This window comes from Eubalaena glacialis, chromosome 8 (genome assembly GCF_028564815.1).
Source record: "Eubalaena glacialis isolate mEubGla1 chromosome 8, mEubGla1.1.hap2.+ XY, whole genome shotgun sequence".
Taxonomy (NCBI): Eukaryota; Metazoa; Chordata; class Mammalia; order Artiodactyla; family Balaenidae; genus Eubalaena; species Eubalaena glacialis.
Genome location: NC_083723.1, coordinates 105,034,110 through 105,058,630, shown reverse-complemented (window position 1 = coordinate 105,058,630; position 24,521 = coordinate 105,034,110). Strand labels below are relative to the sequence as shown.

Below are 24,521 nucleotides of genomic sequence, written 5' to 3'. Positions count from 1 at the left end.
TTTGGCTAAAATGCAGTAAGTTCAGAGTGGCACTAAAACAGAGTCATAGATTTGAAAACTAAATTCTGGCAGTGTTTTGGCACATCACAGGGAAGCCTACAGGGGCACACATACTAGGCTTGAAGTGGAAAAACAGGAATAGGAATGGTTTTTCTTCCAACTCTGCCCATCAGCGTGTGGGGATTTGAGAAGGGAAGCAAGGGAGCCAAGAGGGAAGCAGGGAGGCCGGGAGGGGAGGGGGCCCTCACCAGACCAGGTCCAATGCACTAGTGGAAGAATTAAAGCACTGCTCTCCTCACCCATGAAGCTCTGTCTTGGCTGAAAGGAGCGTTCAGAGCCTGGAATCTCAGAAGGAGGAGGGAAGCCAATGATGCTTGGGGCAAGTGAGGGTCATCACAGGGAAGGAAATGAGAGGAGGGTGGGGCAGGCACAGCTGAAGAGTGGGACTGGAGTGGTTCTGACTGTGTCTTCTCCATCACCTGGCTCAGCTTGGCTCAGAAATTCTTGCTGCATCGTCACTCTGGGCTGAGGCCCAGAGAACTGCCATCCTCCTAATTACAGGCATTTCTCACTGGTGCTGTAGTGGCTGTAGCGGCCCCAGCACCAGAGCTGCTCCGAGAAATTGTTTCCTTTCTTCCCCACTTACCCTTCCATCTGCCTCTGCTCACACTCGACTCCTCTCTGCCATCTCTTCCTCGTCCTGATCCTTGCCAGCTCCTCTCACTCACTCACTCTCCCCATCAAGGGTCCTTGGGTTCAGGCACACACCTCTCAGCAAAGCAGTCCAAGCGCCACATACCCCCAGTCAGTCTCTCTGTATGTTTGTCTGTCCGCCTCTCTCTCTCTCTCACAGAAGCGGGCACGCGCTTGCGCACATACACACACACACACACACACACTCCTTTTCTGTTTGGAAGCTCTGAATGGGGCTGGTGAGATGGGGAGGGGGCAGGGGAATACAGCTTGTTACTCACCAGCTCCAGCACTTCTTTGATTTGCCTCAGCAAGAATCGCCTAAGCCCTTTGACTTGATCAAGAGGCTGAGACTTTGGTGAGACAACCCTTCCCTTTTGTCTCATGCCTCAGCCCTTCCTTACCCAAAGCAGTTTCCCAGAAGAGCCCGGGTAGACCAGGGTGTAATATATACGCCCTCAGTTCCAATTCTTAGTACTGTAGGAGACTGAGAAACACCTTCATTCGTTCAATCTCTTTAAAACATTTTATTGGATGCTTACGATGTGCTAGGTGATGGGGGTAGACAGGTGCGCTAGGTGGACAACAGCCCTGAACTTATGAAGTTGAAGGTCTTTTGGGGAAGGCAGACATTAAAGAGTTAATCATATAAATAATTACAATTACACAAGTAATTAATTAGCTTTGCGAGAAGTGCTAAGAACAAGAAGTATGCGGTATTATAAGAAGGTTTGGCTTGCAAGCGGGAATGGAGCCAGAGGGATGGGGCTTGGAAGAGGATGGCTGAGCACAGCCCAGGCCTCTCTTACTTCCTTTCCAGGCTCCTGCAAGTGATGGATGAGAAGAGGCCAGCAGTTTATTTCCCCTGGAAGCCACGTTGCTGATGTGGTGCAGGGTACCACGACTCCTGCTATTTAATAAAGAACCCTGCATGTGTCCTGGTTAGATGGATGAGCAAATATTCCTGATTGAAGAACCACATGGCTTCCCTGTTACAAATGGATAGGAGGGGATGGGGCTGAGGCTGAGGCTGGGAGACTGAGATGGGGAGCCAGGTCTGAAAGTTGGGAAGAGTACAAAGGGTCAGCTGCATTGTTATACTCCCCTAGGGGCACAGAACTCCTCCGTACTGTGGGTGGCTGCTGCCCTCTGATGGGCACAAGGACACAGTTTCCTTTTGTTCTTTATGGAAGGTTTGGGTCCAAAGTATTTCCAACTGAGCATTGTAGGGTGTGTCTCAAAGGGATGTTGGAGCAGCCTTCTCAGGATTCTTTCCCCAGTGCACACTGCAGCCAGGACTGGGATAAGCCTCCATATAGCTAGGGCCCTGAAGCTTGCAATTTAGACTTTGGGTATGAAATTTTGATCTCTAAGGTGATGAAGGGGCAAGAGAGGAGGAGAAAAAAGAGAGAGGAATGTGGAATTCCAAACCAACTGTATTCAAATGATCCATCCCATTTCCTTTGTCTATTTGTCTCTCTTTATCCTGGAAGGAATTAACCCATGGCCTTAAAAATCTGTTTTTTATTTCAATACTTCCTCTGCTGAGTTGTGTGTTTAAAAATAACTGTGACATTTTCTTTTAAGCATATAATAAATGCTTAAAAGCTAGGGTTTCATAAATCTGATGTTAAACATTCTCCCTTTCCCCCTATCACTATCAACCAGTCATCCATCCAACCAAAATGTGCTGAAAGTAGATGGGGTTTGAGGAGAAAGGGAAACACTTTTCAATGTACCTTTTGTACTTTTTGAATTTTCTACCTACCCTGTGTTCAGGTTATGCCACTTAAAAGTAATTATTTAAAAAATGCATTGGGTACTTTTGTTCTGTACAAATGTTCTTCAGGGTGCTGCAGTCCTGCACACAGGTCAGTTCCTGGGCCCAATGGGATGGCAAACACTGTCTGTGTTCCAGGATCCAGGAGCACCCAGATCTCCTGGCCAGTGAGATTCCTCAGCCTTGGCTCTGTCTGATATGCTGACCTGAGGAAAGATCTCCTGTCTCTGGGAGGACCTGGGTACTAGGTCTGTGTGTGCAAGCTGGATGTCATGTTTGTTCTGGGTGTGTTCTCACGTGATCTTGCATGGTGCAGGCTATGATTTATTTGTAATTTTTTTTTTTTATAAATCTATAGTTTTACTAAGACAAAAACTGACAGTGTTGGTATGAAGTTTAACATTTAAACGAAAGTTTTCACAGAAACCTAACACGTGCCTAAAAAGATTTTACAAGGGAGTTCTAGATGCAGGTCTAGATGATGTCAAGAACTGATGGATCTCATGATTCAAGACAGCATTTTGGGTTCTAGTTAATTCTTAGGATTAAAAAAATTTGTTTTGTTTTAAAGTGAACCACTGCCCCAGTATGAAAATTTAATCTTCTCCTGAGATCAGGACTTCTGAAATCATTCAATTCTTGAAGTGATTCACTGAACTTGTGTTCAGTCAGTGACTGAACCCTGCCACCAATGGTTTCAAAGTTCAAAAAACAGAGGCTCCAAGAGTTTTCCACCTAAGAGCACCAGCCCTTGTCTTTGCCTACTCTCCCACCTCCTATACCACCCTCTGCCCTTCCCCAAATACTTCAGCCAGTGGCTTGATGGATAAGCTGATATTTATAACTTCATAATTGGAAAAAAAAGGGTCTGCTTGTCAATTTCAAGAATTAGCACCTCTAAGACACAATGATCTGCCTGTGTATACACTCCAGTAAGACTTTTCCTCCTCAACCAGTTTCCATCCCTCAAATGGCAGCTTTGGTAACTTCTTAACTGGCTTAGTCCTTTGTTGGGAATAGCATTAAGCTCAGGCAGGGAACACCTTGGCTTCTAAGTTTCAGGCATTCACAGCTTTTTTTTCTTTCTATTTTTTTTAACATCTTTATTGGAGTATAATTGCTTTACAGTGGTGTGTTAGTTTCTGCTTTATAACAAAGTGAATCAGCTATACATATACATATATCCCCCTATCTCCTCCCTCTTACGTCTCCCTCCCACCCTCCCTATCCCACCCCTCTAGGTGGTCACAAAACACCGAGCTGATCTCCCTGTGCTCTGCAGCTGCTTCCCACTAGCTATCTATTTTACATTTGGTAGTGTATATATGTCAATGCTACTCTCTCACTTCGTCTCAGCTCACCCTTCCCCTTCCCCGTGTCCTCAAGTCCATTCTCTATGTCTGCGTCTTTATTCCTGTCCTGCCCCTAGGTTCTTCGGAACTTTTTTTTTTTTTTTAGATTCCATATATATGTGTTAGTGTATGGTATTTGTTTTTCTCTTTCTGACTTACTTGACTCTGTATGACAGACTCTAGGTCCATCTATCTCACTACAAATAACTCAATTTCATTTCTTTTTATGGCTGAGTAATATTCCATTGTATATATGTGCCACATCTTCTTTATCCATTCATCTGTCGATGGACACTTAGGTTGGTTCCATGTCCTGGCTATTGTAAATAGAGCTGCAATGAACATTGTGGTACATGACTCTTTTTGAATTATGGTTTTCTCAGGGTATATGCCCAGTAGTGGGATTACTGGGTCGTATGGTAGCTCTATTTTTAGTTTTTTAAGGAACCTCCATACTGTTCTCCATAGTAGCTGTATCAATTTACATTCCCACCAACAGTGCAAGAGGGTTCCCTTTTCTCCACACCCTCTCCAGCATTTATTGTTTGTAGATTTTTTGATGATGGCCATTCTGACTGGTGTGAGGTGATACCTCATTGTAGTTTTGATTTGCATTTCTCTGATGATTAGCATTCACAGCTTTTAAACAGTCTCTCACGTCCTCATTTAGGTTGCCAATGACATTTTTTGAAAGGATGAAATATTCTGGACACAGAACCAAATCATCATTAGTTGTTCTTTCCTTTGTGTCACCATTTCCCCCAACAGGCCCCAAATTTTAACAAAAATAATCCTAACCCATCTCCCTTCATTCCCACCCCATCCCTCCCACCCCAAATAATACACCACTAATAGCCAAAAACTACATATATGCTACGCTGTAAAAATGCAGAGTTAACACTATTGGGAAGAAGGCTGTGGGTTGTGGAGATGCTCTTTGAAGATCTACAGTATCCTTTGCTCTCCCACATCCCATTCTGCAAGTTTTGTCCTTCATAGAAGGCCCTTTGCTTTTCTCAGCAAAGTTCAGAATGGGTTGCCTTGAAACACTGACCCTCCTTCCCCTCCACTGGGATGGGTGTGCAAACTATACAGCATGGAGTGACTTTAAAGCACTTGGGCTGCTGTAGGGCACAGAAACTATACTGGCTCTTCAAAAGACATCTTCTCAAGCCAACTCTATGCTGTCAAGACAAGTAGAACTCCTTCTTTCCCCACTTGAAACCCACAGTCATATGACAGGGGCTGGTACTCAGGAGAATTAATTCTTGTCATCTTTTTTGTCATCATCCTCTGAGGGGTAGGAATGCCACATCAGCCTTTCCTCATAGAAGGATATGACAACCTGTGGGCACTTGACATTGGCCCTCTTGGCAGGGACCAGGTCAACTTCATCAGAGTTTTTCCATTTCATCAGGAACATGAGTTCTCCACTGGAGCCTGTAGCTCCAATAATCCGCTGCGGTTCCAAACCCCGGGCAAAGCCTCGTGGCTTTTCTGACTCTTCTTTCTTCTTCTTCGGTTTGCTCTCCTCCCCCCTTATCTTCCGAATCAGAATCAGCTTTGCGCTTGCTTCCCTCTGATTTATCTGTCTCGTGTGCTGTTTTCTGCGACTGCAGGAACTCAGCAATGAGGTCGGGGCAATCCAGGTTTTCTTCTGGCTCCCATGTGTTGTCCTCATCTGAGAACCCCTTCCACTTCAGGAGGTACTCCACTTTGCCCTTTACCACTCGACGGTCGAGAACTTTTCCCACCACATATTCTTCTTTCTCTTCTTCTAGCACCTCCTCCACTTTCTTCTTGTTTTGTTTTTTCCCCATAGTGCCCGCCAGCTTTCTGGTATAAAGGGTGGCGCTGCTCAGAGCAGCGCCCACGAGCCCGAGAGGAATCGGTGCTGCGCTACAGGTGCGTCTTGTCGGGCCGGCCGGGGGAGTGGCGACCAGTAAAGCAACAAGACAGTTGACCGCGGTTGAGCCCCTCACTGAAGCGGCGTACTGCAGGCCCCGGGCAACGGCCCTCCTTTTTTTTTTTTTTTTTGATTGTCTGTCTACCCCCACGAGACTGTATACCCCATGAGGGTAGGCGCCCCGTCTTTTTTTAGCTCACCAATTTTATCCTTAGTGCCTGGCACATAGTAGGAGCTCAGTAAATATTTTTTTGAAAGAATGTATGATCTGTGCCTATTTGTACTTTAGTAGCTATAATTTGTCTGCGAAGTGTTAAAGGCACAGTTGTAGTTATCTGTTATAGTGTGACAGATGTCTCATATTCTCTGAGAACATGAGAATTGTCCGAATGATGTATGTGACGTACTTGTGTTGATGTGCATTCTGGCTGTGTTTTATGCACGTAATCTGGGAGTCTGGGGTGGCACTTCAGAAAATATTTATTAAACATCCATTATATGTTAGATCCTGGGTTAGGGCCAGAGTAAAACCAACTTCTCCGGCCTGCCCTGCTGAGTTTGGTATCGATCTCCAGGAGGTTACATTGCAAGCAGTGTAGGAAATAGCGAAGCCAAATTTCTCTACAGCGGCGGGGGCGGTACTTGGATTAGGGGTGGAACCCCGCTCAAGAAGCTCCGCCCCCGGGCGTCATGATTTTTTTCCTTCCGGAATGTTTTTTCTCCTTTTACCACGTTTTCCTCCGGAGTCTTTTGAGTGAAGAGCACTTCCGGAGTCTCCCGGCAACTTGGCGTGGTCCCTCTTACTAAAACCTGTTACTTGACTCGCGTGCGCGACGCCGCGTGCTTCTGTTTCTCGGCCTTATGGCCGGGCTGACCCTGTTTGTGGGCCGCCTCCCGCCCTCGGCCCGCAGCGAGCAGCTGGAGGAGCTGTTCAGTCAGGTGGGGCCGGTGAAGCAGTGCTTCGTGGTGACTGAGAAAGGTAGGGGGCGGGGCGGTCGAGGACAAAGTTGGGGTTCCTGGGAGCCGGGTGGGGGCGAGGACACCCAAATTTAAGCGACCCGTATAGTCCTTTACCTGCCGCATAGTGAAAGGACTTGGAAGTTGAATTTCTTTTCTAAACGGACTCTGCTTTAGATGAATCCATACGGGCCGTTTCTGAAAGTCAAATCAGTCCCTTAAATTTATGTAGCGCTTTCCGTTTATTATGCGCGCTCACATATAAGATCTTATTTGGTAGTAAATAACTAACTTTTAATAAAACACCAGTAAGGCTTATTGAGAATCAGCTGATAGCCAGGTGCGGTGCTTGAGTTCCATGTGTTATCTCATTTAATTTCCCCATCAGTCTTGTTTGGTGGAGAGTTAACTCCATTTTACAGACGAGGAATCTAGGGCTTAGGGAAATTTAGTAATTTCAGCTTAAGTTCATACAGCTAGTAAGTAGTGAATTCAGAATTTGATCACCAGACCCGGAGCTCTTAACCAGTATGTTATTCATTCACCCAATTATTTATTCCGTAAACATTAATTGAATGCCTATTTTGTGCCAGGCAACTATTGTAGGTCCTGGGGATACAGCAGTGCACAGAACCAAACCAAAAACCTTGCTCTTGTGTTCAAGATGGGGAAGACAGCCAATAAGCAAATAAGCAAAATATGTAGTGTTAATGGTGATAAATGTTGAAAAGAAAAATAAGTCAGGGAAAAAGGATAGGGAGTCTCTGTAGATGTGTGTGTGTGGTGGTGGGGAAGCTGTAGAGGAGTGAGCAGTAGCCAGGGAAAGCCTTTCTGATGTGAGAGAGGGAACATGTGTTTCTCAGTGGGAGGAGCAGCCTAGGCAGAGGAAGCTAAAGGATACTGAAGAAGAGTGTGTATAGTACATTGGAGGAATAGTGAGGAAACCAGGGTGACTGGAATGCTGTGAGTGAAGGGAAGAGAATTAGCAGATGAGATCTGGTGCTACCAGATCATGTAGGACCTTATAGGCCATTGCAAGGACTTTGGCTTTTACTCTGAGATATGAAACCACTGGTTTTGAGCAGGGAGCAGTAAATATGATCTGGCTTGCATTTTGGAAGATTCTCTCAGGCTGCCGTGTTGAGAATAGGCTGCTAAGAATAGGACAGAAGCGGGGAGACCAGTTATTAGGCTCTTGTGGTAATCCAGGTGAGAGAGAGGTCATGGTGTTGGACCAGCTGTTGTAGCAGTGAAGGTGGTAAAAAGTGATTGCAATATGGATATTTTTGAGAGTAGAGCTGAAAGAATTTGCTGATGGATCAGATGTGGGGTATGAGAAAAAAGAGAGTGTCAAGGAGTCAAGTCTGACTCCAAGGGTTTTGGCTTGAGCCGCAGGAGATATTTACTGACTTGTGGAATACTTTGGGTAGTAAGCAGACTACTTGGTCTGTCCTTTCCTTTTTTGATGCAGTAAATTACTTAAAATTTTACTACACAAAAATATTAAACTGAAAAAAAAATACCAAAAAGGGCAAAGGTGGGTTACAGTTGATATTTGCAACTGTTTGTCTTAAATGATTCGTTTGGAGAAAAGCGATGATGATATTGGCTTTTCCCTTCTTGGTGTGTTCTGACAAAATGAGGTAAGAGGTTTACAGCCACTTTAGAAAGGTTTAATTTGATATTGATTTCTAGGGCTTGATAATAATGGTAATAGTGTCTGCAGGCTTCTGAAGCAATGTTTATTGTTTGAGGTTCTTTTTTCAGGGCCCCTGGCATTCATTGCTGATCTGTTCTGTGGAGCGGTGGCTGAATTATTTCTTTGTAATTTTTGAAGCTACCATACTTACCTTTCCTACCTTCTCTGGTGATGTTTTGTTCTGTTTGATGTTGAGTTCTTCTTCGGGGGTGTAATGCATATCATGGGTCCTCCATATTCTTGAAATTATCAGGAAAGAGGGAAGAAAGGGAGCTAACAGCAAAGACACCACATTAGAAGAGGAAGCCTAACAATTTCTGAGCAAAGAGGGGACGGGGGCCACTCATGCTGACCTTGTCTCTTTCTCTTTTGAGAATTTTGGCAGACTGGCTGGCCTGGCTGTATATTTGCTAGTTTAGGGCTGTGAGAATACTGGTTTAGGGATATTGGCTTACTGTTAATCCCCCCTTCCCCCATCCCCATACTGTTCCAGGGAGTAAGGCATGTCGAGGCTTCGGCTATGTCACTTTTTCTATGCTGGAAGATGTTCAGAGGGCCCTCAAGGAGATTACCACCTTCGAAGGCTGCAAGATCACCGTGACTGTTGCCAAGAAAAAACTGAGAAATAAGTCCAAGGAAAAGGGGAAAACTGGTGAGTTTCTAGTAGCAGAAGGGAGTTTTCCCCCAGGATTGACGGGACAGTGGATTGGCTCTGGGAGTAGTGTCTAGGCCTAAAAGCTTCCTGAATTTCCTCTTGATGTCCAAAATCATCCAATGTGTTTTGTTACTCGTTTTAGTCTTTTGTTTACTTCTGAGTCTGGAAAACCTGGTGTTCCTGGGCATTGCCATACTTAACCTTGTGTTAAATGCCATCTGTTGCTAGTAGCTTCTTTCCTGTGATGTTCTGGGCCGAGGGGATCACAGATTTACTTCATTGCCATTTATTTTTTAGAAAATTCAGAGTCCCCAAAGAAGGAGCTGCAGCCTAAAAAAGCCAAAGTGGCAGATAAGAAAGCCAGATTAATTATTCGGAACCTGAGCTTTAAGGTAAGAGACAGAGAAAACTAACAGTGAGTGTTCTGAAGGCTGTTGGAGCCAAGGCATGCTCATTGGTCGAACTCCTCACCAGGATGGTATAATTGGGCTTAATTCCTTCTGGGAACGAACTTTAGCCTTGTTGAATTCAGAAAATGGGCCTGTATAAACGAGAACTTATTAAGGACAGAGACTGTGAAGATGCCTTGGGGAAACTACTGCTGAGAAAGGGAGGGGAGGAAAAGCTCTCTGCTATCTGTCCTTTCTGCCTGTGTAGGTACAAAGCAAGATGTCGTCTATTTTGAAATGTTTGGTGTCCTGGTCTCAAAATTTAAAAAGGAGTACAAATATTCAAGCTTTTCCTGGTGAACTAATTATTCTGAATAGTTGATGTTTTGTGTTTATTTGCTGTGATAATATCTCTTTTTCTTTCTTCACTTTTGGCTTTAGTGTTCAGAAGATGACTTGAAGACAGTATTTGCTCAGTTTGGAGCTGTCCTGGAAGTAAACATCCCTAGGAAACCAGGTACTGGCAAACCTTTATTTTGTGTGGATTAGATTAAGGTTATTTTACATAATGGTCTTTTTCTGTATCACCTTTGAACTAAGCAGAAATACAAGGTTCAGGTCATACTCTGTGAGCCCCAGATGATATGATATATGTAAAGTATCAGGCACAGTGCTTGACAAATAACAGTGTTTAGTCCCCTTACGGTATTGTTAGTTAGATCAGAACTACTTTTAGAAGGCAAGTTACAGTTTGAGAAAATGCATTGCTCTCCCCAAGCCTGTGTCAGGGTAACCTCAGCAGGATATAGGCTTTTGCTTTGGGCAAGGGGCTGACTGGTTGATAGGATTTGGGTCTTCTTGCCAGTCCAGGTTGCTGTAACATCTTCTTAGTGTCCGTTGGCTCCCTACCTGCTACCTCTAACTTCTTTGTTGTGTTTGCACACAGATGGAAAGATGCGTGGTTTTGCTTTTGTTCAGTTCAAAAACCTCCTAGAAGCAGGAAAGGCTCTCAAAAGCATGAACATGAAAGAGATAAAAGGTAAGTTTTCTATGCCCGTACCATTGACTCAGATATTTCTGCTGTTTAGGCAAATTAGCACAGTAACCCACTTTCTACATTTTCAAAAGGTGTTTGCCTTGTTGAGAGTCTCATTGCTAATATAGAAGCTGTTTTGGTGAAATATTCCTAGTACTTGATCTTAGGGTTAAACTTGAAAGGACCCATGCTGTCCTTCTCTTTTCTTTTTTTGGTGATGAGTGTCCTTTTAAATCCCTAATGAAAAACTGTCCCTGACTGATAGAGGCAGGTTGCTGTCTAGAGGATGTGGGATAAGCAGGTTCCTGCCTCTTGGTTATGATCACTATTCAGCATCTGTGGGCTTTTTTTTTTATTATAAATTTATTTATTATTTATTTATTTGGCTGCATTGGGTCTTCGTTGCGGCGAGCGGGGGCTACTCTTTGTTGTGGTGCGTGGGCTCTAGGTGCGCAAGCTTCAGTAGTTGTGGCACGCGGGCTCAGTAGTTGTGGCTCACGGGCTCTAGAGCACAGGCTCAATGCTTGCGGTGCACGGGCTTAGTTGCTCCGTGGCATGTGGGATATTCCCGGACCAGGGATCGAACCTGTGTCCCCTGCATTAGCAGGCGGATTCTTAACCACTGCGCCACCAGGGAAGTCCACCTGTGGGCTTTTAAACTGACCTTGACGTTACTCTGGGTATTGATTTACCAGGTACAGTGCCTAAAGAAGGGATTGGCTTGGAGACTTCCTAACTTCTGAGTAACGTGCAATTATTCCAGAATGTCTATTTTCCCTCTTGCTAGTATAACTGGAAACTTGGTCTAACTGGAAGCACTGTTCTGATTCTTACTCTGTCTTGTTCCAGGTGTAGTGGCTGTGTAGAAAGGCAAAACTTCTGTTTATTGATAAAAAGGTTAAGGGTTAAAAGAGTAGACACCTACCAGGAGTTTTATTTTAGGACCAACAGTCTCTGAATCCGCAGTTTCTTTATCTCCTTTGGTTCCATTACTGTCTTTGACTAATAGGAAGTCATTTATAGGAAATAGGAATGTTAAAGAGAAGGCCTTTCTGATGCTACTTTTCTGTCTGATAGGGCGGACAGTGGCTGTGGATTGGGCTGTGGCAAAGGATAAATATAAAAATACACAGTCTGCCTCTGTCGCAGGTAAGATGCAGTGGTGTTGGGTAGGAGGGGTTTTATGTCCTAACTGTCAGTCTGTATTGTACCATCTGGTGATCTGGTCCCAAAACAGGATCTTTTGAATCTAAGCCCACTCCTTGATGTGGATGTGAAGAGTGGGGCCCAAGTTCATTGTCCCTACTACTTGCTGTCCTTTCCCAGCTTTCATAATAGGGAGTGATGGAACATTAAAAATAGGGAAACTTAAAACTTGAGTTTTATTTAGAAAACAATTGGCTTTTAAGCCACCAGGAGCTCAGAGAACAGAACTCACAGAGATTAAATTTCATGGCTGGGCTCCAGAGCATGCATCGTGCTGGCCATGGTGCACGATGATAGGCTGTTTGTGGAGGCTCAGTTGCTGAGCCAGGTTAACCGTAAGGCTTCTGATGAATGGGACAGCCTCCGAGGGAATCTCCGTGATGAGGGGTTTTTGTTGTTTGCTTTTTTGCTTTTTTTTTTCTCATACTTTTTCCTATTATGTACAGTAAGAAAAATATATGAGCTTCTGTAAAACCAAAGGAACCGGGAACTTGAGGTATTAGTTACTCTTGTTTAAATAACCTTGTTTTGGATACTAAATGAATTCCTAACTTTCTTTACCAACTATATATTTAGGTGAGGAGAAGAGGCCTGAACCTAAATGTCAGGAATTAGGTCAAGAGAATGGCAGGGAAGAAGAGGATGTGGAGGAGGAGGAGAATGATGGTGATTATGATGATGAGGAAGATGATGAAGAAGAAGATGAGGAGGAGGAGGAGAATAAAGAATCAAAGCTGACCAAGTCTGTGCAAATTCAGAAGAGGTAAGTGGCTCAGTGTGTTCTGAGGCAACAGAGGAAGATTCAGGGTTGTCCCTGAGAGGAAAATGATATCTTTCCCTGCCCCCATCATTGCAGAATTGACATGTGTGGTGAAGTTGGATAGGCAGGCCCCTCTCTCATCCCAGAACCTTAGTTCTGATCTGTGCCATTGCAGAGCAGTCAAGAGGGCCGCACCTGCAGAAAGCAGTGAAGAGGAGCATTCTGATGACAACAGCGACCTGGAGGAAAGAGACAGTACTGATGGTGGAGAGGACCTGGCTCAGAGTGATACCAACACTGAAGAGCAAGAGGAGGAAGGTTTGCCTTAAATTTAAAATAAGTAACTGAGAAATGTGCATCAGTTCAGCTCAGTCCTCTTTTTAAATAGGACCCTAAGGTGTCCTGTCAAATTTATGTTTAAATGCTGAAAATGAAACCTTTATATTCCTTTCTTTTTTTTTTTTTAAATAAATTTATTTATTTATTTATTTTTGGCTGCGTTGGGTCTTTGTTGCTGCGGGCGGGCTTTCTCTAGTTGCCGTGAGCGGGGGCTACTCTTCGTTGCAGTGCACGGGCTTCTCATTGTGGTGGCTTCTCTTGTTGTGGAGCATGGGCTCTAGGCGCACAGGCTTCAGTAGTTGTGGCATGTGGGCTCAGGAGTTGTGGCTTGTGGGCTCTAGAGCTCAGGCTCAGTAGTTGTGGCTCACGGGCTTAGTTGCTCCGCGGCAGGTGGGATCTTCCTGGGTCAGGGCTCGAACCCGTGTCCCCTGCATTGACAGGCGGATTCTTAACCACTGCGCCACCAGGGAAGCCCCTATATTCCTTTTTTTTAAAGATTTTTTTTTTTTAATGAGTTTGGAATAGTGTTTGAGGATTAAGATTCTTAGGGAATTTAAAACCTAGCTTAATGCTGAGGCACTGCCTCTGTCTCTCTCAATTACCCAAATTGAATGAATAACTGGATAAACAGGATATTGCATCCTACCACTAAAATGGGTTCTATTCAATTAATTTAATTTAATTTATTTACTTCTGTACTAAAATTACATTTTATTAAATGTAACAAACTCAGGAAGGGAAACACTTGTATTTTTCCATCCATGCTGTTGTCTGTAAACAACAGATTATACGGAGTGGATTTGAAAGCCCAAAGATGGTGTTTTTTCCCCTCAGTGATTAGAGGTATTATTTTAAGTATGTCTGCAGTGTTAGCAAACCCCAGAACATCAGCTTAGTATATTCTACTCAGAATCAGAGGTACTTGAATCACTGGCACCTTCCAGGATGAAGACTGACAACAACAATAAAATAATCCATTACGATAGTAACACTACTGAACTCAGAATTTCTTATCTGGAAAAGCTCAGTTCTTTTAAGCAGTCTTTTTTGCCTTTTATCATGGGCTTAGGAGTCAAATCATGTGGGTTCAAGTCCTGGCTTTTCCATTTCTAGTTGTCTGGTTCTGGTCAAGTCCTTGCCTGTAGTTTCCATATTACTTCATCTGTGATTGGATGTTAGAGGTCCCCATCTCCTGACATTGCGGAGAGTACCTTCCCAACAGTATTAGTTGCCTTTGTTGCTACTAATCTTATTTTTATGTGCCCCCCCCCGCCCCCGCCACCAACAGTCTTCTAAAAAATGTGTGAGTCTCATTAAGTTAGATGTAAGATGGCTGCTGATAAAATCTTCTGCCTTTAGTGGTCACTGGGAGGGAGGCGGAGGCAGTCTGAGCATTCCACTACTCCATTCAGTTGAGCAAATCAAGTCTCCTTTCCTCATCATTTGCTTAAAAAGAAACGTTTACTGAACACCTACTAATGTTAAACTTTGGGCTGAACAGAAAAAAAAATCCTTGTTCTCTAGGAGCTTTTGATCTGGCTCCACTACTTTCAGTCACAAAGGGTTGGCAAGAAAACAAGCAAAGACCAACAAAAACACTTCTGCACTTTCATCAGAATTTTTAAAAATTGAAACAATTTGGAACTGATGAATGAACACTTCTGTGCACACCCTTCCCATGTTGTATGTAAATGCCCATGTGTTTGCTCTTTGGAAAGGTTGGAATAGATGCTTCATGTGGCAGTGATTTTTAAACCTGTCATGAAAGAAAAATGTACTTTTTTTTTTTTCACTATTACCACACCTTCGTTTATTCAGACAACAAATATTCAGAGTGCCTGCAGTGCTAGACACTGGGTGAACAGGAGTTAAAAGAAAATAAAACGCCACATTTCCTAGAGATCACAAGAATAGCTTGTTTGGCAGAGGGTTTCAAATCCTGTCTCTGCTCCTTTCTTAAGGTATGACTTTGGGGCAAGTTACTTAACCTCTTTATACCTCAGTTTCTTCATCTATAAAATGGAGATAATAACCGCATAGGGTTGTTGTGAAGATTAAATTATTTGTGTGACTAATGCCTTGTACTACTAGTATTGTCACTGTTACTGTTCTGTGGCAGTCGCGGAGTATAAACAACAATTTTGAACTGAAATGGGGATAAGGGACCTCCTGGGGCATTTTGTAAAACTGTAACCAAACCATATTGCTACTTTTATCAAGAATGTTGGGTTTAAACTCAACTAGTTCATTGAGGGAGGCAGGTCATTACAGAATGAGGAGCGGTCAGTAAGTAGTCCTTTAGTTTGTCTGGGTGGAGGTTTTTATTCACTTATCAGGTCTCCCTTCTCCCTTTTCTGTAAGTCTGGCGTTGATTTGACCATATGAGAAATCTGAGGAAATAAGCTTTTTCTGTGAGGAGAGAATAGTAGACACCTTAGAAGCAAAGAAGCTTTTATTCTGAAGGAACTGAGAGACCTTGCATTCTACAACCAGATTCAGCTGTCTCTTACCATTCTTTCACTTGAAAAAATTATAAGACTGATGGATAATAATGGGAGAAAATTAATTAAAAATACAGTACAAAAAATATAAATAGTGCAGAAGGGTGTAATATAGAAATTTATGTAAGATCTTAATTTATGTAAGATCTTTAAAAGTTCCTCACGGGCTTCCCTGGTGGCGCAGTGGTTAAGAATCCGCCTGCCACTGCAGGGGACATGGGTTCGAGCCCTGGTCCGGGAAGATCCCACATGCCGCGGAGCAACTAAGCCCGTGTGCCACAACTACTGAGCATGCGCTCTAGACCCCGCGAGCCACAACTACCGAAGCCCGTGTGCCACAACTACTGAAGCCCGCGCGCCTAGAGCCTGTGCTCTGCAACAAGAGAAGCCACCACAATGAGAAACCTGTGCCCCGCAACAAAGAGTAGCCCCTGCTCACTGCAACTAGAGAAAGCCCGCGTGCAGCAGTGAAGACCCAATGCAGCCAAAAATTAAATAAATGAATAAATAAATAAATTTATTTAAAAAAAAAAAGTTCCTCACCAATCCTCCCAGTAGTCCCCCAAAATAATCTCTGTTATTTCTTTTGTATCCTTCCAGAAATTTTCTGTGTATATATAAGCATATATGTCTATTCTTAAAATCAATGAGTCTCCCTTAAACCCAAATCCGCAGCCACTGAGGGCCCCTCCCCAGAGACAACCAGTGTTTCTTGTGTATCTAAGGATAGTTAATGCTTTTATAAGCAAAAACGTGAATGTATATGCACTTATGTAGAATATAATGTATATTTGTGTATGCGAATGTAGATATATTTTTTTCTCCTCAAATTTTTACATTTTATATTTCCAGAAAGTTTACACTGTCACAACAGTATATGGGAATCTCTTCTTTTCCCCACACCCTTACCACAGTGGATTTCATCTGTCTTTTTTGTTGTTTGCCAATTTGTTGGTGATAAATAGTATCTCATTTCTTGTGCTGTGTTTTTCTTTAATTATGAGTGCGTTTGAGCATTTTCGAATATTTAGTTGCATATCCTTTGTTCATTTTTAATTGGAGTTCTTAATTTATGTAAGATCTTTATATATTTAAAAGCCTTTGTTGTAAGGCTTGTACTAGTCTTTTTCAGTTGGTTGTTTTTCTTTTTACTTTGGATATACAAGTCTCGAAAAAGAAGAAGAAGAGGAAATTACCCTCTGATGTGAATGAAGGGAAAACTGTCTTTATCAGGTATGACTTTCTATCTTGAGAACTGCTGTTTGTGTTGCCTTCATAGGTTTCTTTTCTTCCCTTCTTCCTCCCTCCCTTCTTTCCTTTCTTCGTCTTCTTCTTTTTGCAGTAATTCTGTTAGCTAAGCCAAAAAGTTAGATGCATCTAAGACCATTAGCACATCTGCCTAGGAACATAGCACACAATGAGAAATGTGTAGGAGAATCAGAACTATACACAGAAGATAAATAGCAGGGGTCTTTATATCTTGTCCTCATTTAGATTTCATTCTTTGTAATTGGGGTGGGATCATTTGGAACAAATCAGTTTTTCAACTATTAGAACCATCTTGCTTCTGGCCTTTGTTTTAGGGTGAGTGCTGGGGAGGGGTGATACCACTTATCCCAAACGAATTCTCTCTTCATGCCTAACTTATCTTCTAAAGTCATGTCCAGAGTATAGTGAGGCATCCCATCTGTTTCCTGGAAAACTGAGGGAGGGAGATAGGTGTTGTATCATGTTGCCATTGCTGTTTTAGTCCTACTGACTGCAATAGGTTGGTATTTTCAGGAGGTTGGGATATCTTCGGCATACCTCAAGCATGCCTTCTCATCCTTTCTTAAGTACCATTGTGCTAGGGCCATTTGGGTCTTATTTTAGAGATGCCTATTTTATTCTCCTGTATAGTCTTTTAAGATTGTTTTCATTATACAAGTAATTTATGTTTATTGTGGGAAATATAGGAAATGAATAAGCAAAAAGTTAACCTTAATCACTGCTTGGGGAACACCCACACACATGTTCATAATATCATAAATATTTACAAAGATGATTTTAGCCTATACATGCTGTGCTGTAGCCCATTTTCTTTCTTTCTTTTTTTTAATTTTTGAATTTAATTAATTTTTTTATACAGCAGGTTCTTATTAGTTATCCATTTTATACATATTAGTGTATATATGTCCCATTTTCTTTCTTTATAGCATGTCTTCCCAGGTTTTTTTTTTACTGTGTTATTTGTAATTTCCATATAATTTTGTATTTGTAAAGGATTCTGTGTAACAGGAAAGAAGGAATGTCACACTTAGAAGCCTGTGACCTCAATACCAAGGATACCATTCCTTATACATCTTTTAATTAAAAAAGAACTTAGGAAAGTAAAGGATGGAAGAAAGAAAACTATGTCCACGATGAGGCAAATTAGAAGAAATAATGTAGCTAGCATATGTCTTATTCCAGAACATCTTTTTTATCTTGGTTACTCCATAAGATAGAACTGTTTATGGGGTTGTTAACTAGCATAAGAGAAGTAAAATTGTAGATATTTATTTGGGACTGTTTTTCTTAACCCTGGAAGGCTGTGCATAGCTGGGAAAAGAGGAATCTTTACACTGTGTTGAAATTTAGTAGAACAAAATCTTCTTCCAACATTTTTTAATCCCATCGAGAGAAATAGTAGTTTTTTTTTTTTTTTTGCACTTAGCTAGTAAACTTTACCATGTTTGGTTTTGAGTTATTATTTTGAAGGATTTTCTGACTTCTGTAAAATTTTAACTGAAACCTGGATTTCATAGGAGTACAGAGGCGACGTTGAGTGACATTTGACTTTTCATTAGCTGTCTGTGAGTCTTTTGGTTGTAGTAAGGGAAACTAATTTTGGCCAGTTTAAGTGAAAAGGCTGGTTTGTTGGACATTAGGGTGGCTCACAGAATAAAAGTTGTCAAAGAGCACACCTCAAGAAGGGGATGAAGATCTGGGTGGTTCTGGGACCCTGGCTGCAGAAGGCTATGTGTTCTTTTCTCTGAAGACACCCATCCTTTTTTCTATCCATTGTTAAGGTATAACATGTATTCTGTAAAGTGTGTTAATGTAAGTGTACAATCAGTGACATTTTTCATGTATATAACCATCTATATACATATACCTTTATACATGGATATATGTATATCCATGTAACCATCACTCTGATCAAGATATAGAACATTTTCAGCTCCCCATAAGTTTCCCTCAAGTGGGACACTGCTGTTTTGAAGTGAATCTATATCTACAACTTCTGGTCTTTGTATATGTCTGTTCAAGTTTTATATTCCTGGGAAGGAGAATTTGATTAACAGAGGAAGGTCAGTCGGTTACGGCCGATAGGCAGAGTCATACACTGGAGGCCTGGCTAATGGGAGCCACCCCCTGGTGCTGTCCCTGGGAAGGGTGGTTATAAGCAAGGGAACCACTCCAGTTGATGTCTAACTCACTCACCTTGTACTGGAACGCAGGATCTCACTTTTGTAATTGACCTTTCTTGTGACCTGATTGTCCTCCATAGAAACCTGTCCTTCAACTCAGAGGAAGAAGACCTTGGAGAGCTCCTCCAGCAGTTTGGAGATCTTAAATATGTCCGCATTGTCTTGCATCCAGACACAGAGCATTCTAAAGGTATTTGCTGTCAGCTGGTCAGACCCAAAAGGGTTGAGACCACTGCCATGGGCACTGACTAGGTTACATGAGAGCATAATGTGTGCCATTCTGAGGGGTCCACCATTATCCAAGTTTCTGTGATCCATAGAAGCACCAAGGACATTCTGAGGTTGTCTTCCATGATGTCAAACTCAGCATCTGTAATGGTGCTGCCAGCCATAATTTTGTCTCAGCTTTTTAAGCTCTTGCTTATTTACTTTAGGGTAATGAATTTCATTTGTTGTTCTTTGAATTTCAGATGTGATAGCATCTCACCTGTATTAATCATTCCACATTGCTTGAAATTGCTGGGATATTTTTCAGTTGCTTTTGTTCGAGATGGAAACTGACAGAAACTTTGTTGCAGTGGCAACAGTCAGAAGGAAAACTATGTAGCAGGAGTGCTGCCTTAGTTTTTTTTTTTTTTCCCCCTAAAGCTATTTCTTTTGAGCTTTAAAGGTTGACCACTCCTCATTCTAATATACTGTTGTTAGGTAAGCACCTTTTCAACCCATTCATAATCTTTGATTTTATCAACTGCAGTCGTTCTACTAAAGCAGTGAATTCTTAATTCATTCTGGTTCTTGATTCCTTTGAGATCTAGCAAAAACTCTGAACCCTGTCCTCAGAAAAATGCCATTTCTGACTGTTTGGGGGCTCTCTGGAGCCTATCTATGGATTAATTGCCTCCATTCTGAACCTTCTTATTTTCCAGTTTGATGAAACTTGATCATTTTTGGTTTTTACTCAGCTGTGAAGGATGTAAATGAGGTAGTATAATGGAAAGAAAACTGAACTGCTTCCTGGAGATTAGGGATCTAATCCCAGCTAAACCATAGACTGGCTGGGTGATTTTTGGCAATCATTTAACCACTGTGGGCTTCAGTTTCTTATCTGTAAAACGAGTGGGCTCAACTAATCACTTAACGTGCATTCAGCTCTGATATTCAATTATGCTTCTTGGACCGTCTCCATTTCTAGTATATTTTTCTGAAAATGGGCAACTAGGATTGCATAAAATGTTACAAGTACTGTAGGATATTGCTTGACTTTGATGATCTCTTTTGTCTCTTTCTGGGTGCGGTAGTGTATTGGGTTGACATTTTCAGAATGGAGTCTGTAGTTGACTTGCTCAGTCTCTTTCTTGGTCTGTTAATGTTAGCTGAGAGTTAATGGTCTTAATAGGCATAGTTTCCATTATTTTTTTTTCATAATGCATTGTCTTTCCTGAGCTCATATTAAAATTTTCTGGCACTTTTTCTGCCTCCTCACACAACCTCCTCCTGTACCTCATCGTTGTCAGCGTGTTATTTTGCTGCCTGGAAGGGCTAAGTATTGTCTGAAGACTTTTAGGAAGGTGGTAGGATTTAACCCAGTAGTTACCCTGGAAATTCCAATGGTAAAATTCTTACCCATTCAGAGAGAAGAACTCATCCTATTTTCTTCATATTGGACAAACAGGCTAATGTGCCTGTTAGAAACATTTTTCCCCCATATTTCTTTCTATATTACTTGTTTCTTCCTATTGAGTATCTACTAATGCTGAACATTATGGTAGGTGCTACAAATGTAGAAACAGCCAAGAAACATGGCCCCTCTTCCAGAGACATTCAAGTCTTTTGGGGAAGATGCCACCTGACCAGTGCTGTAATAGAGATGAGAGTGGAGGACCGGTGGGGGGGTTGGGGGGGGCACTTGGCTCTGCCTGGAGGAAGCAGGGAAGACCTCACTAGATGGCGACCCTTGGGTTGGCCTGCCACAGGTGTCCTTTCAGTTAGTCTGCTGCCATTCATTCTTAGAGGGGCAAAAGATCAGTGCTCCAGTAGCTCCAGGAAATATGGCATTATTTTCATATATGAGGGAATAATTAAAGTTTAAAGGAATACTAACAAAATATTATGGAACTTAATTTTTTTTTTTGAGTTTACTGTAAGGTGAACTTTTTTTTCTTACAAAAGCTGCTTTTCATCAAGAGCAGAAAATTAGGATGGGTTGATTGGCCCTGCCTCTAACCAGTGAAAGGTGTGGAAATTCTCCAGCATGAGTCGAGTTGAATTCATGAAAACAAAACAAAACAAAAAAGAGTTGAGCTCGCGGCTTTCTGGTTCACCACTATATTCATGGGATAGAGGCCAGGGACTTTTTTTTACTCCAAGAGCTAGATCTGTCCTTGTATAATGCCTTCCAGTGACTGTGATGACAGTGAGATCTGTAATTTAATTTCAGGCTTAAGTGGTTGTTTTTTTAGTCCTCTAATAGGCATGGCAGAGAGTGATGCTGAATTAAATGTTAGGCTGGAATTTCTTTAGATTTCTTGTGGATATTTCTTATTAAGGAGTGGGATGGTGAGACTAAAGTTTCTAAGAAGCCTTAGAAAAGATGAAGGAAGTAATAATAAAATTTCATTGTGAGCAGGTGTGCTATCTTACCTGTCTTTGAACCTCCAGTGCCTGACACAGTGCTTCTTAGTTAAGTCTCGTAGTACTAAACAAAAGGATGCTACTACCCCTCCACTTTGTGTCAGGCTGCCACCATTTGTAGTGTTGTCTTTGGATTCCTGGTGGGCCATGGGTGTTTGGGATCTACTTAGTTTTGTCTCTCTGTGCAGGTTGTGCATTTGCCCAGTTCATGACTCAAGAAGCGGCTCAGAAATGCCTCGAAGCTGCCTCTCCAGATACCGAGGTAAGGAAGACATTTCCTTTACTCTGTAACTTAGGCAGTAGTGGCTCCCAGGGGCAACATCTGATGTTTACACAAAGCTTTATTATTATTGTCAATGATATAATAATAATAAAGCTAACACTTGTTGAGCACGTAGTGTGTGTTAGGCACGGAGCTTTACGTGCATTACTTTATTTAATCCTCACATCAGCCCTGTAGGTGTATATAAGGTAAGTACAATCATTATTCTTACTTTACAGGTGAGGAAGCAGGTATAATAATCTATTTATGGTTCACTCTCTGTATGTCAGTCTCTATCCTAGGCTGATGACATGAAACTGGGACAAGAAGGGATTAAGGCCATCTGTGAAGTGGAGTAAATGTTTGAGAGAGAAAGTGTGTAGGTGATGGAGAATTTTTCTGTGTATTCTATAACCAAGTATAAATTGTTTTGAGATAAGTTACTCTGTATTGCCATTGTCTCTTAAATTCTCCTGAGTAGAGTTAATACTACCATTTCATTAGCTTTCTTTAGAATACTAAAAATTTGCCAGTTTACAGATCATTTTCCTCAATTTGGGCCTACTTTGGGACTAATCAGCTCCCTTAAAACAAACGAACATGTGGCCTTTGCACAGCTGTGCTAAATACTGTTAGGCTCAGTGATCTACTTGCAACCAGCTGGGCTAAAACATCCTGGGGGTTGGGTTCCACAGCATAATTGGGGTTTGCTGTTTTCCCTTTCCTTGGTGTTCCTTGTCAGGTGCTTAGTTTCTACTCATCATGAATTTTAAGAGAGGTTGCAATCTGTTACAGAGTGGTGGGCTTAAACTGGATGGCCGGCAGCTTAAGGTTGACTTGGCAGTGACCCGTGATGAGGCTGCAAAGCTCCGGACAAAGAAGGTGAAGAAGCCGACTGGGACCCGGAACCTCTATCTGGCCCGAGAAGGCTGTGAGTGGTGGCAGGGAGATGGGAACCAGGCTTCTGAGTAGCTGGCCCCTTGCTGTGACAGTGACCTGGCAGTAGTATGTTTGGGGCATGTTTCAAATTAAAAACCCTACATCCTCTTTAACAGTGATATATTGTTAATCCACTTTAGTAGATGTGGCTTTCTGTTCGGAAGGCTTCACCCAGTTCATGGATTAACGAGTCCCGTTCTCCTTTCTGCCTGCTTGCCTTTAGACCTTTTTGTCAGAGGATTAGCAGGGCAAAGAGGGAGGAAAAACTCAAATTACCTTTGCCTTTTGTCATCATTCCTGATAGGTTTTCTGAAGAAGTTGAAAATTATGACTAAAATTACTCTTTTGGATTACTCATGGATTTTAAATATGCACTGAGTACCTTTCCCTTAATGTCAGAAAGATAATCAGGAATTAGCTTTAATTAAGACAAAAGAATCCTTTCCTCTAGGTCACACAATATTGCCACCTGCTGCACAGCTGCCCAGCCTGGACTAGCAAATGGGAGACCATTAGCCTTTGAGACTAGGCCCTGTGTTACGATGTAGCTGTTTTCTAGGTTGGCTTATCTCACTGCTTAGTAATGGCTCCCAAATACATGCGCAGTGAAATTCCAAGGACAGGTTTTAGGTAGAGCATTTTTGCATTCTAGATGCCTAAAATGTACTTATTTCCAGAACTTCCTCTAGGTCTTTCCATCTGACTTTGGGCATGTGCATGAAACTCTTTGAGGGAAAGGAAGGAGAGGAACAAAATCACAAAATGTTCAGAGTTTTAGTCCTTGAGAGCAGCTCATAGACAAGAACTTAGCCCTGTAGCCTATTTCTGGACCTACCCAGATGCCACTATGTCCTGGCCAGCATAGTCCTCAGGGCCCTGTACAGAGAGCTTGCATCATTCAAATCACATTCCTCTTATTGCTCAGTGAAAATTCCCTTGCTGATGTCTTGGCCTTTTTCCCTCTTTCTGCAGTGATTCGTGCTGGGACGAAGGCTGCAGAGGGTGTGAGTGCTGCTGATATGGCCAAAAGAGAACGAGTGAGTAGATTAGGCACCAGTCTTCATGTTCTGCATGACTTAATAAAATCCATAAATAATAATAATTGAATGCTAGAGATGCTCATCAAAGAGCCAAGCAAGTATTGATCACAGGTGCTGCTTACACTGTTGTTAGAAAACAAGCACACAGGTGAAACAGCAACTAACCCAGCATTATACATAATATCATGTCAGCATTATATGCCATTATAAGAACTGGGTCTTATTCTTTATTTTCCTAATGCTCAGCAGTAAACGTTTGCCAGATAGTATGCTTCTGGATCATGGAGTAGATACCTAGAGGCTCGGGCTGTATATAATTAGGTGTCAGTATAAATGCAGAATAACATAAAGGAAGGTCAGGGTGGCTAGAGTTAGTAGGGAAGGAGGTGTAGATGTGGGTCTTGGAAGGGAGAGTTAAGATGTCTGTTTTGACGGGGGGAGGGTGGTGTCTCCAGATTATAAAATCATTTTAGGAAAACTCTATGTTATGGGATTTCCACTGATAACTGATACTATTGAGTTCCTTTGCTGCTCGGCAATATTTGTTCCGGTAATTTTTACTTTTGCCCATATAGCTTACTTTCAAAAAGCTAAGCCAGCCTAGAATGGTAAAGATGCATGATCATTAACAGAATTAACTATGGAACCTGAAAGTGCAGAAGATGATGGACAGAGATGAGAATATAGTGACAGCAAGAGGCAGCATGTCTTTTCTCTGTACAGTTTCTAGACTAGTGTTCTCAACTTCTTTTGGTAGTGAACATCTGGAAATCATGGTTATTTGGAGGGCATTGTATGCCCTTTTCTGATCACAGTGTGATAGTGACACATTTAATTCTCCCTTAGAGTGAATTTTTCTAGCAAAAAGCTCACTAGATTATACACATTGTAATTCACAGCAGGCACAGTTTTTCCTAGGAGAAA

The 24,521-nt window shown here is 42.1% G+C and overlaps 1 protein-coding gene and 1 pseudogene across 1 annotated transcript in view; one reads left to right on the top strand and one right to left on the bottom strand.

The window, feature by feature from the left end:
- Positions 1–5,086: 5,086 nt before the first annotated feature.
- On the bottom strand, positions 5,087–5,692 carry LOC133096443 (chromobox protein homolog 1-like; annotated as a pseudogene).
- An 802-nt stretch (positions 5,693–6,494) lies between these two features.
- Positions 6,495–24,521, top strand: part of RBM28 (RNA binding motif protein 28) — a 29,544-nt gene continuing 11,517 nt past the window's right edge. Inside the window, exons 1-13 of the mRNA XM_061198024.1 lie at positions 6,495–6,710; positions 8,881–9,039; positions 9,340–9,434; positions 9,873–9,948; positions 10,378–10,470; positions 11,545–11,616; positions 12,250–12,436; positions 12,609–12,751; positions 16,440–16,506; positions 18,806–18,915; positions 21,545–21,618; positions 22,414–22,549; positions 23,530–23,594. Coding sequence (XP_061054007.1) covers positions 6,593–6,710; positions 8,881–9,039; positions 9,340–9,434; positions 9,873–9,948; positions 10,378–10,470; positions 11,545–11,616; positions 12,250–12,436; positions 12,609–12,751; positions 16,440–16,506; positions 18,806–18,915; positions 21,545–21,618; positions 22,414–22,549; positions 23,530–23,594 — 1,395 coding nt within the window. The 5' untranslated portion in view covers positions 6,495–6,592. The remainder of the gene's footprint in view (positions 6,711–8,880; positions 9,040–9,339; positions 9,435–9,872; positions 9,949–10,377; positions 10,471–11,544; positions 11,617–12,249; positions 12,437–12,608; positions 12,752–16,439; positions 16,507–18,805; positions 18,916–21,544; positions 21,619–22,413; positions 22,550–23,529; positions 23,595–24,521) is intronic.